General features: G+C 36.9%; 2 protein-coding genes across 4 annotated transcripts; one reads left to right on the top strand and one right to left on the bottom strand.

Annotated features, from left to right (window-relative positions):
* Positions 1–3,321: 3,321 nt before the first annotated feature.
* On the bottom strand, positions 3,322–6,854 carry LOC125207597 (F-box protein At3g07870-like). 2 transcript variants are annotated; one of them, XM_048107001.2, is made up of 4 exons: positions 5,649–6,854; positions 3,820–5,072; positions 3,666–3,734; positions 3,322–3,581 (listed from the first exon to the last, which is right to left on the bottom strand). In XM_048107001.2, exons 2-3 carry the CDS (start codon positions 5,068–5,070, stop codon positions 3,714–3,716), a joined length of 1,272 nt encoding a protein of 423 aa, XP_047962958.1. In that variant the 5' UTR covers positions 5,071–5,072; positions 5,649–6,854; the 3' UTR covers positions 3,322–3,581; positions 3,666–3,713. The 2 variants fall into 2 exon arrangements, with proteins under 2 accessions (XP_047962958.1, XP_047962959.1); XM_048107002.2 differs by having other exon boundaries at positions 6,650–6,854.
* Positions 6,855–7,913: 1,059 nt separating this feature from the next.
* LOC125205772 (tRNA (guanine(26)-N(2))-dimethyltransferase 2-like) lies at positions 7,914–13,149 on the top strand. Of its 2 annotated transcripts, none has more exons than XM_048104879.2 (12): positions 7,914–8,194; positions 8,402–8,674; positions 8,784–8,871; positions 9,071–9,192; positions 9,547–9,686; positions 9,773–9,845; positions 10,315–10,403; positions 10,527–10,632; positions 11,137–11,349; positions 11,921–12,115; positions 12,324–12,401; positions 12,563–13,149. In XM_048104879.2, the coding sequence occupies exons 1-12, from the start codon at positions 8,075–8,077 to the stop codon at positions 12,857–12,859; spliced, it is 1,794 nt and encodes a 597-aa protein (XP_047960836.1). In that variant the 5' UTR covers positions 7,914–8,074; the 3' UTR covers positions 12,860–13,149. The 2 variants fall into 2 exon arrangements, with proteins under 2 accessions (XP_047960836.1, XP_047960837.1); XM_048104880.2 differs by having other exon boundaries at positions 8,124–8,248.
* The last annotated feature ends 48 nt before the right edge of the window (positions 13,150–13,197 follow it).

The following is a 13,197-nucleotide window of genomic DNA, read 5'->3' as shown; positions in this document are numbered from 1 at the left end:
CCAGCTTGTCACGAAATTGGAAAGGCGTTGTGCCTGTTCCATCTTCTCTTGTAGCCATAAGTCTTCTCCAAGCAACATTCTCAGCGCAGAAGCCATTGTTGGGCGCTGCTGCAGGTCATATTGGGTGCACTACAGACATACTTGTATACATCTCAGTGCTTCTTCTGCTGAAAAATATCCTCCAAGGTATGTGTCTACCATCGCTAATACATTTCTATTTCTTTCCCAAAGCTCCCAGGCATGTATATTCATCATATCATCATGCATTCACGGTCATATACACGTGCAATTTGTCTATTTGCACACTTGAGTTCTGCTCTTTTATTTCATGTATGTATAGTATGATGATATGTGAATTAAAGGCAGCAAGTAGGATTAAATTTTAAAAAGTTATTCATGTTTCATCAGTGGTTCGACTTGCTGTTCCCATTCATCTATTTGTATAACCTCAATCCTTACTGTCCATGATGAACTTGCATTGCACCCACATTATATATACATAGAATATCACGAAAGTTAGTTATGCTTACACTGCCAATGAGGTTCTCCCTTTCTCTATTACTATATCTCTTGCCACTCAATATCTCCAAGACCAATACACCAAAACTGTAGACATCTAACATTTCTGAAACTTGATCTCTGATATAAAATACTGGTGAGAAATAACCTCTGCACACACAAATCAAAGAAACAAAATATCGTTATTCGGGGCTCAGAAAGGATACATATATCATGATAGTACGTGGTCTCAATAATACGGGTGGACACTTGTGTGTGGTCATCTTCAATAATTTTGGCTAAGCCAAAGCCAAAGCCTGAAATTTTAGGATTCATCTCATTATCCAGTAATTTAATGGTTGGGTTAAGATTCCTGTAAATCATTTTCTGACTTGCCTCTTGACGAAGATAGATAACTCCTTTAGCAATTCCAATAATGACTTTGAAGCGATCTGACCATATGAAACCTACGACGTCGTTCTTCTTCTATGTGCAAATGTTCCATTACATTCAAGAAACAGAAAAAAAAATGTTAGATTCTATATTTACCCATCCATTTGAAATTGAAAAAAAATGTTAGATTCTATATTCTAAAACACCAACCAAATATATATCTATCTAAACTTCCATTCTCCATAAACTCATACAAAAGCATACATGTTTTGCCATGAATGCAATATCCTAGCAGTATAAGAGAGAATCTCATTTTTGAACCATGTCTTAACTGCGACTGTCCTTCCTCTGGGTAATACAGCCTATACGAAGACTCAAATTAGAATTAGTTTGGAGAAGAATAAACTCATTTCCCAGTGTCATATACTCCATAAAGGAATAAAAAAGGGAAATCATCAGCCTTGACTGAGTCACCTTATAGACTCGAGCTGATCCACCTGTTCCAATCTCATGGGAATAGGAAAGGAGATTGGTAGCAGCCGCAAGCTTTGCTAAACTCATACTGGGCACTCTTATGTCTGCCTCACCAAATTCTGCAAAATCATTGCACACTTCTATCTTACGCTTGGAGTATACAGATTGGTGTTTTAATTATGGGTTTGAAGAATTATAATATGATAGAAAGTGTTTGGAACAAGTTAATACCTGATTCTAAGATAATTTCTTTTCTACTGGATGATTTTAACCTGTTCCACAGTGTATCCAAGGTCCAAAAACGTCCCTTATACGATTTTGGTTCTCTCCAATCTTCTCTCCATCTAGAAAGTGATATCGATTAGTTTGTTCAATAGGAGGAGAAGTATCAACATGTACGTCTGTAGAGGCTTCTGCTGATAGCGCAGTGTTTGCAAAGAACATCATATGTTCATTTGTTGGAGTTGGACAGACATCATTATCAACAAGTGCTACGTGATTTGGTTCAGCAGTTTTTCCACTCTCCTGAAGCTCAAGCGTAGACTCAAGTTGAACCACAATTTGAGCCATTGTTGGCCTCTGCTTTGGTTCCTTGTGCAAACATCTTTCAGCAACCTCAACAAATGCCTTAAGGCTATCTGGTAGGATTTCTTCCAACAGGGTCGAAGCTACAATCTTATTAACCTCTCCCTCCTTAATCTTGTTTCGAGCCCATATGGTGAGATAGAAATCTTCATCTCCATAACCTTATTCAGTCATTTGCCATCGCAATATTGAAAGGAATAAAAAAGGGAAATCATCAGCCTTGTCAGAGTCACCTTGTAGACTTGAGCAGATCCACCTTCTCCAATCTTATTGGAATCGGAGAATAGATTGGTTGCAGCCGCAAGCTTGCTAAATTCATAATTTGGCACTCTTATGTCTGCCTCACACAATTCTGCACAATCTTTGCACACTTCTATCTTACTTTTGGTAGAAATAGCATATCAAAGAAAGTAGTTGGAATGAGTTAATACCTGATGCTAATCTGATTTCTTTTCTCTTAGATGGTTTTAACCTGTTCCATAGTGCATCTTATGCCCAAAAACGTGCCTTATACGATTTCAGTTCTCTCCAATCTTCTTCTCCATCTGGAAAATAATCTTCTTCTGCTGATAGTGCAGTGTTTGCAGAAGACACCATATGTTCATTAGCAACATGAGCTACGTCGAATACTCATGTTCCCATTGTAAACTTTACCAAATCCCCCCCTTCCGATGAGTAACCTTTCACTGAAGTTTTTGGTTGCTGGTTGAATCACAGCCAGTGAAAAACGTAGACAGAATCGTGCAGGCTTTGCTGGTGGTATGTTTTCCTCATCTTCACAGATTCCCCTCAACTTATAGACAATTACATTCATCATAGCAAGTATGGCTGTTAGCATTTCATTGAGACAGAATAGGCAGTAAGATGTTGATAATCCGAAGGGGAGAATCATTTTTCAGAGGGAAGACATTCGGACTGGAAAGACTGTTATCAGGATTGCTCAGTTTGAATATCTCAAATCCCTTGATTAGTTGATGTGCATCAATAAACATGTTAGTTTTTCTCACGGCAGCGGACTCAAAATGCATAGGACAATTGAGAAGTAGAGATTCTAGCCGTATGTGGGCGATTTGAGGAGCAGCAACAGAGCTATGCTTGATAGTTGAGCCGGTTGATGAACCATTTATCCGTAAAGGAGATGATTCTATCTCTCCAGTACACCCTCTGCCATTGAGTGCGGCAGACATAGAACCATTTATCTAGTTTGATCTTTAAGTTTCTGCGGAATCTGACCAACTGGTAGGAATGAATTATTGAATGAATCAGAAAGAAGAATTTAGAAGTAAATGATCAAAAGTTTTCAATTTATTTTTACTCATCTCCGCTTATATACTAGTTTAATCAACAAGAAAAATCAATTTGTGAGACCAATTAATCAAAAAAAGATACAATTAAACCCTTGATAATCCAGATTTAGTCATTCATAAGAGATTGTATTCTAGTTGACAAGACCAGACAAAATACAGGCACAATGCCAGATGAAATTATAGACCAGGTTCCTTGGTTCTTTCCTGCAACTACTAACTTTATACAAAATTAAAGCCCCATAGTTTGGTTTTCTTCCAGACTTCGAGTACAAAATGTTGTTCCTTCCTCAAAATGTTGTTCCTTCCTCAATAGGCTTCAAGCAACTGCAAATTACACAAAAACAAAATTACCAAGAAAGGAGATGGATATAAGTAGGATACCTTAAAGCACAATAAATGTGATCTAACCTCTTCAAGTAGTATGAATCACTAATTCCCAAACCATGTCTGCTGCAACTACATCCTTTTCATACCAAACTAGAGAAAGAAACATATTAGAAAAAGAAGCATTAGCACAGAATACTTACCCATTAGTAACTTTCATTATATACACTCAACTTACATGTCCTACAAGAAGACGTAGCCCATCTTTTTCCCAATTATTACCACCAACTAGAGATATGATGGTCTTAAAACAAGGGGTATATGGAAGACATATAAGACCCTTGGGTTCCTGTTTGTTCCAATCAAACTCCGTTTGAAGTTGCTCATTCATATAATGAAAGGTTTTTGATGAGCTATCGTAGAAGATGACAACCCCAGATCTGAATCGTAACAGCAAGGCATCCCCGTTGGTGAAAACTTGAATGGGCCAGAATTTACTAAGCGGAAAACCAGGTTGTGCATCAATTTGAAACTGTGGGACCCAAGTACTATCATCACCATGCACGTTCATTCTCCAAACAGTGATACAATTACCATAATCAACACCGGGGCTTTCAGAGAAGTACAAATAACCAAGAGAAGTAAACAAATGTGCTAAACATTTGTTATCAAATGGAGGAAACTTGAAAGTCCGAACCGTAAGAGAACTAAGTTCAAGACTAAGTATTTCCGAAGTGTCCATTTTCATCCAGTGCAAACAACCAGCAAATGGCACAACCACTGGACTTTTCTTAATACAGTCAACTTTTCCAAGATCTACACCAGCCCATGTCCGAGTTGATAGGGAATAAATCATGGTTTCACGATTAACAAGTAAAACTACGTGGCCTTCCCCTGTGGAACTCACTCCAAACCCAACCATAGACCAATTAATTCTAGACAAAGGACGAGGATTGGGAATTTCTAAAGCCTCTCTAGTCACAGGATTGCAAAGCACTATCTCATTCAGATTCTGACCAGACAAGAGAAGAACACCTCTGTCACATCCACGGACACGAGTCTTATAGCTAAAGGCAAAGTTAACGCGGCTGATTACTCCAAATCGTTCATCGCTCATCAAATCGAGAAAATAATAATTAAGAGCCCTTTCACGAGAATAATTCTCACACTCACACATCATAAGACCAGGGCATGGGGCAGTCTTTCTTACTTGAGAACCAAGAACTAATTTCTCAAAATGAGACCTTAGAAATGTGAAACTGCACATGAGCTTATTCCAATCCTTGTTTAGTGACCTACAGCGTGCTACGGATTGAACATCAAACCTGGAAACCAACTCCAACAGGTGATCAGGAGGCAGCACAGAAAAACCAGTGCCAAGCTCAGTGAAACCAGAACCAAGCTCCATGTAAGAGAGAAAACTTAGACGCCGACGCTTTCTTTCTTCAGCCACTTCAAGACCGGTGAGTTTCCGTTTTCCTTTACCCATAGCTTCAACAATTAAAATTTTCTATGAGAAAATTAACAAATAAAGTTGGCGATCAGCAAATCCAACAAAAACCAAAAAGTAAAATAGCTCAAAATAAAAAACAGATTCAAAACAAGAAAATGACAGACAAATGCAAAACGAAAATTAAATAGGCGATCAGCAAATACAGCAAAACCAACAAGTAATGGCTCAAAATCAAAAACAGATTAAAAACAAGAAAATGGCTGACAAATGTACTACGAAAATCAAGTAGGTGATCAGCAAATCCAGCAAAAAACGACATGTAAATGCTCAAAATCAAAAACAGTTTCAAAAACAAGAAAATGACGGACAAATGAACAACAAAAATAAAAAAGGCGATCGTCAAATCCAACAAAAACCGACAAGTAAAAGCTTAAAATCAAAACAGGTTCAAAACAAGAACATGACGGACAAATGCACAACAAAAATCAAAAAGGCGATCATCAAATCCAACAAAAAACCGACAAGTAAAAGCTCAAAATCAAAAACATATTCAAATCAGATAATGGCACACAAATGCACAAGGATTCAAGACTACAAAACAATAAACACGATACCTCAAGACTGGAGTCTGGAGTTAGATCAAATCAAAAGCTCAATTCAGACTTTCTTTGGACAAAATGGGAACTAGGGAAACGGCAGATTGAAAAACTGAATGGGGACAAATTAAAATGGAAAATAGGGTTTCCTTAGGACGAAATGGGGAATAAAGAAATTGTTAGTGAACAGCAATGTAATTTTAGGTTGCACCAGCATTGAAGTGAAAATAAAATTAAAAAACAGAAAATGTAGGTTCATTTTACAATTGCTTGATGAAAAAATGTAATGTAAAAAATCGTGTAGTAATTTAAGCATAAAAGCATCGACATTGCTATGTTATGAAAAATATGTTGTGTTTTCTGTAATTGTGCAACGACGGAAAAAACAAAAAATACTCCCTCATTTGATAATACAACACTAATTATGTCAAAAGGAAAATAATTATGGGGGTTTTACTAGTAATCAAAATTTGGGTTTTACAAAAACGTGATAAAACATAAAGGGAGGGCTGATTAACCCAACGAATGGCATAATCACTAGAAACTAGTAGTGCACAAAAACACTTACAAAATGAAATAAAGTTTATACAAACAATGAAATTGATCAAAGGGTATTAGACTTAATGAAACACGCCAAACTATGTTATTGGAATGCGTATTATCCTTACGAATGGAAGAAAGCTATTGAACATACTAAAGCACACAAATCCATTTTTAGCACATCACTATTAATTAGTGGTATATCAATAATTGATTAAGCCAAGAACAAAAAAACGACCACGAACTATTTCAAAAAAAATTGACTAGGCTATAACAAAAGAAACGGAAAATTAATACTGCTATGTGATAGAATGTGTTTTCGTTGTTCAAAAAGGGATTGATTAACCCTTCCAGAAAAGAGAAAAACACACCCAGAAGAATCTATGAATTGCATAAAATTTGAAAGAATAAACACAATAGTAAAACAGAAGAATCTAATGAATTGTATCAACACAATGAACTGGTAATTGATTCACCACCGTGTAGATATCAATCATCACGCCCGCCATCGACTCAAACAACCAAATCAAGGCAGATCTGAATGAACCCATTGAATTCAAACAAACAATCAAATCAAGGCAGATCTGAGTGAAGCGAAAATCCTTGTTATAACAAGGAGAGAAAGAAAAAAATAAAAGGTACAGTTTGGCAGAGGCGTTAGATTGTAAGTTGACTTTGCCCTAAATGTACATCTAATTTATACGCAAGAGGAGGCGCTGAAGAGGCGTACTTTAACCTAAAAATAGCAACGGTTTATTGGGCTATCCGCTCTATATTGGGCCTTCGTTGATTTTACATTATTACTTTAAGCCCATTAATTTCTATTTATTTTAATACATACATTAACGTGTGTGCAATAATAGTACTAGTGAAATTAAATATTTCATTCATTTTTGGAATAATTGTTAAGTGAAAATGTTTTTTTATATAGAGTAAGGGTCACTCCGGGGCTAAAAGTGGTCCTACACATATAACGATTTTATGATTTTGATCCAAAATATTACGTTTTTAATTATTCCGCCCAACACATTTAAAAACCGGGGGGCTAGAATCAGTCCATTTTGGACGACGCCGTGTAAAACTAACGGCCAATGGTCGTTTAGCCGATTTTGACTGAACTAGGCATTTAGAATATAATGTATCGGTAAAAAGTTCATTAAGTTTAATTAAATTTAGATTATTATCCATGATAAATGTATAAAAGTCCCTAAAATAAAATATTGTACAAGGACCTAATGAAAGTTATGATAAAAGTATAAGGACCTACCAAAATGAAAAATTGTACGATGACCTGATAAAAATATTGTGAAAATTACAAGGACCTATTAAAATAAAAAAAATTTGTACAAGGACCTAATGAACATTTTGACTAAAGTATAAGGACCTAAGTATGTATTTTGCCATTATATTACTAATAATCACATAAGTTAGTTGTAACTGGGCTGGTTCCGGACTAGGCTTCTGGTGGGTCCGGGCCGGTCCTGAGTTTATAAAACGGCCCAAGAGAGCCCGAATAAACTACTAGGATTAGCCTAGCCCAAGCCCGCTTCAATTCACTAGCTGGCCCGGCCCGGCTCGTTTGACATCTCTAGTCATGAGTCGCTTAAAATCAGCCGCAAACAAATCTCTAATTTTGTAGTATTAAAAGATAATATAAATTACTCCAGTTATTAAAGGAGTATCTATTTAGGGGTATTAATGGTTCAAAATTAAGGGCTGTATAGGTATTTCAACACATGGTAGTGTCACTCAAAACTCTTCTCTTCTTCACAATAATTAATTCTCCCCAAAGAATCCTAATTATAGAATTCTCGTAGGTTTTGTTTGCAGTTATTCTTCTCTTTAAATCTCATCTGTTTTTCCCAAATCTTGCCTATCTTAACGCCGCTACCGTGTTCAAAGTTATGGTCGGGTCCGATGAAACGCAGGCATCATTGGATATCAACGATTACACTGTAATCAAAGAAGGAGAGGCTGAGATTCTGATGCACGTTAAAAATGAAGTCTTTTATAACAAGGCCCAGGTTTATTGAGATGTCTGCTCGTCAATTCGCGTTAATTGTTCATGTTTAGTTAAGGTTTCTGAATTCATGATGATACAATTGGAGTTCTCTACATTGAATTTGATAGATTGCAAGATTTATGAACCTATCTTAAATGCAATCTCATTGAGATACGTTAAACTAAATGTCTGTGGAGTAATTAGCAATATGTTTGGAATGTGATGTCAGGTCAATAACAGAGACATGTCTCTTGCCGTTTTGCGGACATTTATATCGGAACGCCAGCAAGAACACGAAGCTAGGCTGCTTTCCAAGAAAATGAAAATTAGAGCCAAGGAGGCTGTTAAACCGGAAGCTATGGAGCACGATGAGAAATCTAATGGGGAATGTGATGTCTCTAAAGATATATCTCAAGATGAACCCTGCAGCATCTCGGAGAATTCAGCAGCCAGCCAAGGGGGAAAGGTCCCAGGAGAATTGAAGCCACCACGAGTTTTGGAGGTTGTTATTGCGCTATGTGTTGCTTGTGTTGTTTCCTCTTGGGAATAACTATACTACTGGTTTCATATTTTATTGTATCATCTGATGACATGCTTTACTTATTTGACAGGCATTGTCAGCCTCTGGTCTTAGGGCTTTGAGATATGCTCGTGAAGTAGAGGGAATTGGGAAAGTTGTGGCCCTGGATAATGATAAAGGTAGTTCCACATTTCTCATTGATTATGCAACACAAACCAGGGGGAGCGGTTTTTCTCCCTTTTGTTTCTTTTATAATGCACGAAATTGGTTTTGTGGCTATGAGTCCAATGAAAGAATCTTCTTGTCTTTCTTTTCTCGTGCTCTACTGTTAATTGACAGTGTCCAAGATAAAATGCTGATATTACTCTTCTTCTGCAGCATCTGTTGAATCTTGCCGGAGAAATATTAAACTTAATGGTTTAGTTGCAATTTCAAAGGTGGAGTCCCATCTTGTTGATGCTAGAGTCTACATGCTTACACACCCAAAAGAATTCGATGTGGTATGTATCTGAAGGTCAATGCATTGTATTTTGCAACCCAGCATTGTGTAACTTGCATTCTGATAATATATGAGATTATAAGCTAACCTTGTAGTATTATGTAACATGAAAAGGATTTCAAAGAAGTTTCTTGCTTCCACATTATCATTCTATAATGTAGAAGTTTAAATTTGGCTTTCACAGTTCTCAATTTCTCATATTCGGATGCCATATTAGGACTGAGGTAGTTACGCGATCCCACATTATTGCGCTCTCTTTACCTTGTGTTATAGCCTGTGCGATTTGACACATTTTACTTTTTGCACTACAACAACTTAATACTCCTTTCATTCAATCCCTTGATTTGTATTGCAGGTTGATCTTGACCCTTATGGTTCACCATCTATTTTCCTTGACTCTGCTGTTCAATCAGTTGCTGATGGAGGCATATTGATGTGTACAGCAACAGATATGGCAGTGCTTTGTGGGTCCAGTGGAGAGGTTTGCTATTCCAAGTAAGATTGGCTTTTGAAGATATCTTTGTTTGTGCTATGTTTGCTAGTTCAAAGAAGTAGTATTGACTAGATGCTTGTTGAACCAGATATGGAGCCTACCCAGTGAAAGGAAAATATATGCATGAGATGGCTTTGCGGATCCTTCTTGCATGTATTGAGGTGAGTTGATTTTACTGAGGTATTCTGTTAAATAATTGAAATTCTTGGTTCCTAATTAATTGTGCGTGTACTCAAACACAACTTCCCTTGGAGATACCTTTTTCCTCTTCTTTACTCATTGATTTTTGCTTTTGTTCTGTATCAACTGTCAGACTCCAGGAGTATTGTATGTTACTTATTTAATTCATGGTGAATAGATACACTCATTGTTATCTTCACTCTTCACAGTATATTCCAAATGAAGCAAATTCTTAATGGGAGGGTCAGGGGAAGAGGTGGGTTGGTCTAATAATAATGAGACTGATATTTATAATTTTGAATAAAGATTGATACCATTAGGTTGTATCTACTCATCGTGCATGACAGTAAGATATGTGCATTTTTTTCTTCCAAGTAATGGTATATCAAGTTATGCTTTTTTTAATCTTATTGCATTTTCACCTTATCAAGTAATGTAACCATTATGCAGAGCCATGCAAACCGCTACAAGCGTTACATTGTCCCTGTGCTATCTGTTAAAATTGATTTCTATGTGCGAGTCTTTGTCCGTGTATTCACGTGAGTATCTCTCTCCAAATTTCTCATTTATTGAGATAGTTACTTAGATTAATATAATCAACCCGATTTGGGTCATGGGTGCTAGTTTATTGATTTGTTAACCCGATTTGTAATTGATTGCAGCTCTGCAAGTGCAATGAAGAACACTCCTTTGAAGTTGTCCTATGTTTATCAATGCTCTGGTTGTGATTCTTTTCATCTTCAACCAGTTGGGAGGAATGTGTCCAAGGTAAATATAAAATATTTTGAGATGCTTAATTATGTGATACATAAACACAGTGGCATTGATAGTGACTTAAACAGTCACATCACTTAAATTCTTTAGCACAATATTGCATATCCTAAGGTCACTTCTCAGCATGTATGCAAATGCCTGAAATCGTGCTATCGTTCTTGCATAAACACCTTGGATAAGTCAATTATAATATATTTTGGACCATTTAGCTCTTAGTTATCCTCTCATGGGTGGTCGGTGTCATTCACCTTTGAAGGACGCGTGAGGCTTGATTAATATTAGGACTTAAATACATCTGCTTTTATGAGTGTACAGGCTGACAGATTTTGTCCAAAAATTATTCTTCATTCCACAACCAGAACTTGAACAGCTATGTTTTTTTGTAGTTACCTTAGTAGCTGTATGTCTTAATTTTTTTTTTTTTTTGTGATCTCTACTAAAGTACTAATGCATATGTATCTGACTGGAATTTTTCGTTGTTTTTAATACTGAATCTAGAATACCAGTGTGAGATATCTTCCTGGATTCGGCCCTGCTGTTGCCCAAGAATGCAGTGATTGTGGGAAGAAATACAACATGGGTGGGCCCATATGGTCTGCTCCAATCCATGATATGGAATGGGTTAATTCAATTCTTGCAGATGTGAAGTCTATGAAGGAACGGTATCCTGCTTTTAATAAGATCTGTGCTGTATTAACTACAGTTTCTGAGGTATGTGCCCTTGTCATTTTCAGTCAATGCTTAATATTTAAGGATTAAGAATCGCTGCTGTAAAAATATAGGTCATCACGTACTTCCTTTAATACCTGATCAAGCTATATCTAGAATCTAGATGGTCTGGCTGAGAATAGCAAGAATTTCATAAAAGTATGATGTTTTCATACCTGTGATTATTAGTGGAACTGCTTCTATGTTGTTGTGGTTTTACCATGAATCCATGATTATGTGATAGAAATGTATCATGTGCTCTCCTTATTAATTCATATAGAAAATAAGAAATGTATCAATGTCTTAAGTCTTGTCTCTACCAATATTACATATTTAATTGATTTTTTTTCTTTAGATGTAATTTGAGCTTGACAGGAATTGTCAATTCAGATGTCGTTGAAGGAGTTTAGAAATTTCTGCAATAGACAATCAATTTATCTGTGTGGCTGTCATTTCAGAAGTCAATGTTTCCTCTTTTAGCTGCAATAATCTTTCATTTCCCCAAAAACATGAAACAGCTGAAAAATTTGTATCTTGTCAGTGTTTTTCTTAATACATGTGACTCTTATTGCAGGAGTTACCAGATGTTCCCCTATATCTGAGTCTGCACAGTCTCTCTGCAACTTTGAAATGCACCTCGCCCTCTGCAGTTATGTTTCGTTCTGCTGTAATTAATGCAGGATATCGCATATCAGGAACTCATGCATGTGAGCTAGGTTTGAAAACCAATGCCCCTATGGATGTTATATGGGATATCATGCGCTGCTGGGTAAGCACAATGTTTCTTTTTCACCTGTGGTCTAAAATTATACACTCTAGTAAGCCGCTGCATCTGCTTTTTTTTAATTAATCTGGAAGAACCTCCCATCATTTCTTAAATTTCTCTGGTAAAACAATGCTTCAATATTAGAATGAACTCCTAGGGAATTGACCATTGCCTAGTGCAAAACAATTGATGATCTTTTTCTTATTACCAGGTGAAAACTCATCCTGTGAAAGCTCAGTCACCTGGTATGGCTGGAAGTGTAATCCTAGCCAAGGAACCTGTTCTGCAGGTGAAAACTTTATCTTGGTTTTCATTTCTTCGTGATTTTGTGGAACATGTGGGATCACACTAGCGCTTCGTTATTCAATATGCAATACCATTATCTACTGGAAATTGATTTAGTTGGAGATCTCTCTCACACAAAGGTTGGTTTACTTTGTCGATTGGCAGGTTAATTTTGCACGAGCTGCCGCTTCCCTTAGCAAAGCACAGGCGAAAAAGGTCGCGAGATTTCCCCGCAATCCGGAGAGGCATTGGGGGCCTAAGCTCAGGGCAGGACGTCAGATTACAATCAAACACACCTCACTTCTGGGTGCAGATGTAGTGAATGAACTGCAGAAGCTCAAGGAAGGCGAGGACGAGGCAGCAAGTAAACATAAGAAGACAGAAGAACCCACCCCGAATGAAGTTGAGGACGAGCCAGCAAGTAAACGTAAGAAGACAGAAGAATCCACCCCTAATTTATGATAATACAACTCTGGCTTGGCCCTAGCTGCTGGGAGTCCGTTTGCTGCATATCTCCTCTACGGAGAGAAATATGCAATATCCGCACAAGATTCTCAGCCCATGAAATTCAGCATTCAAACCAGCATCAGTTTTCTCCAGTTTTTATCGTTTTTATTATTCTACGCCTCCAACTGTACTTGTGTTTTAGATTTTCGTTATTTATTAACGAGTTGAAGCGCTAAAGAAGTTTTGGTTGTATTATTTGACTAGCAATTTTGCTTTGATTAATACTATATTTTCAAAAACCCTAATTTCTTCGTGTAGTTGCCATCTTGAACTTATTTTTGAAAATGTGACAT

Source organism: Salvia hispanica, chromosome 6, assembly GCF_029641045.1.
Source record: "Salvia hispanica isolate PSC_SH4W2 chromosome 6, Shi_PSC_v1, whole genome shotgun sequence".
NCBI classification, from domain to species: Eukaryota; Viridiplantae; Streptophyta; class Magnoliopsida; order Lamiales; family Lamiaceae; genus Salvia; species Salvia hispanica.
Note: the sequence above shows the minus strand (reverse complement) of the source record. Positions and strands in the feature narration are given on the sequence as shown.

Bases quoted from the DNA above. Each gene is read 5' to 3' on its own strand.
- LOC125207597 (XM_048107001.2), bottom strand. From the start codon at position 5,070: ATGGGTAAAGGAAAACGGAAACTCACCGGTCTTGAAGTGGCTGAAGAA. The intron at 3,735-3,819 runs GTAAGTTGAGTG...TTCTTTCTCTAG, and splicing joins TACGTCTTCTTGTAGGACAT to TTTGGTATGAAAAGGATGTA.
- LOC125205772 (XM_048104879.2), top strand. From the start codon at position 8,075: ATGGTCGGGTCCGATGAAACGCAGGCATCATTGGATATCAACGATTAC. The intron at 9,687-9,772 runs GTAAGATTGGCT...TTGTTGAACCAG, and splicing joins GGAGAGGTTTGCTATTCCAA to ATATGGAGCCTACCCAGTGA. The intron at 12,116-12,323 runs GTAAGCACAATG...TCTTATTACCAG, and splicing joins GGGATATCATGCGCTGCTGG to GTGAAAACTCATCCTGTGAA.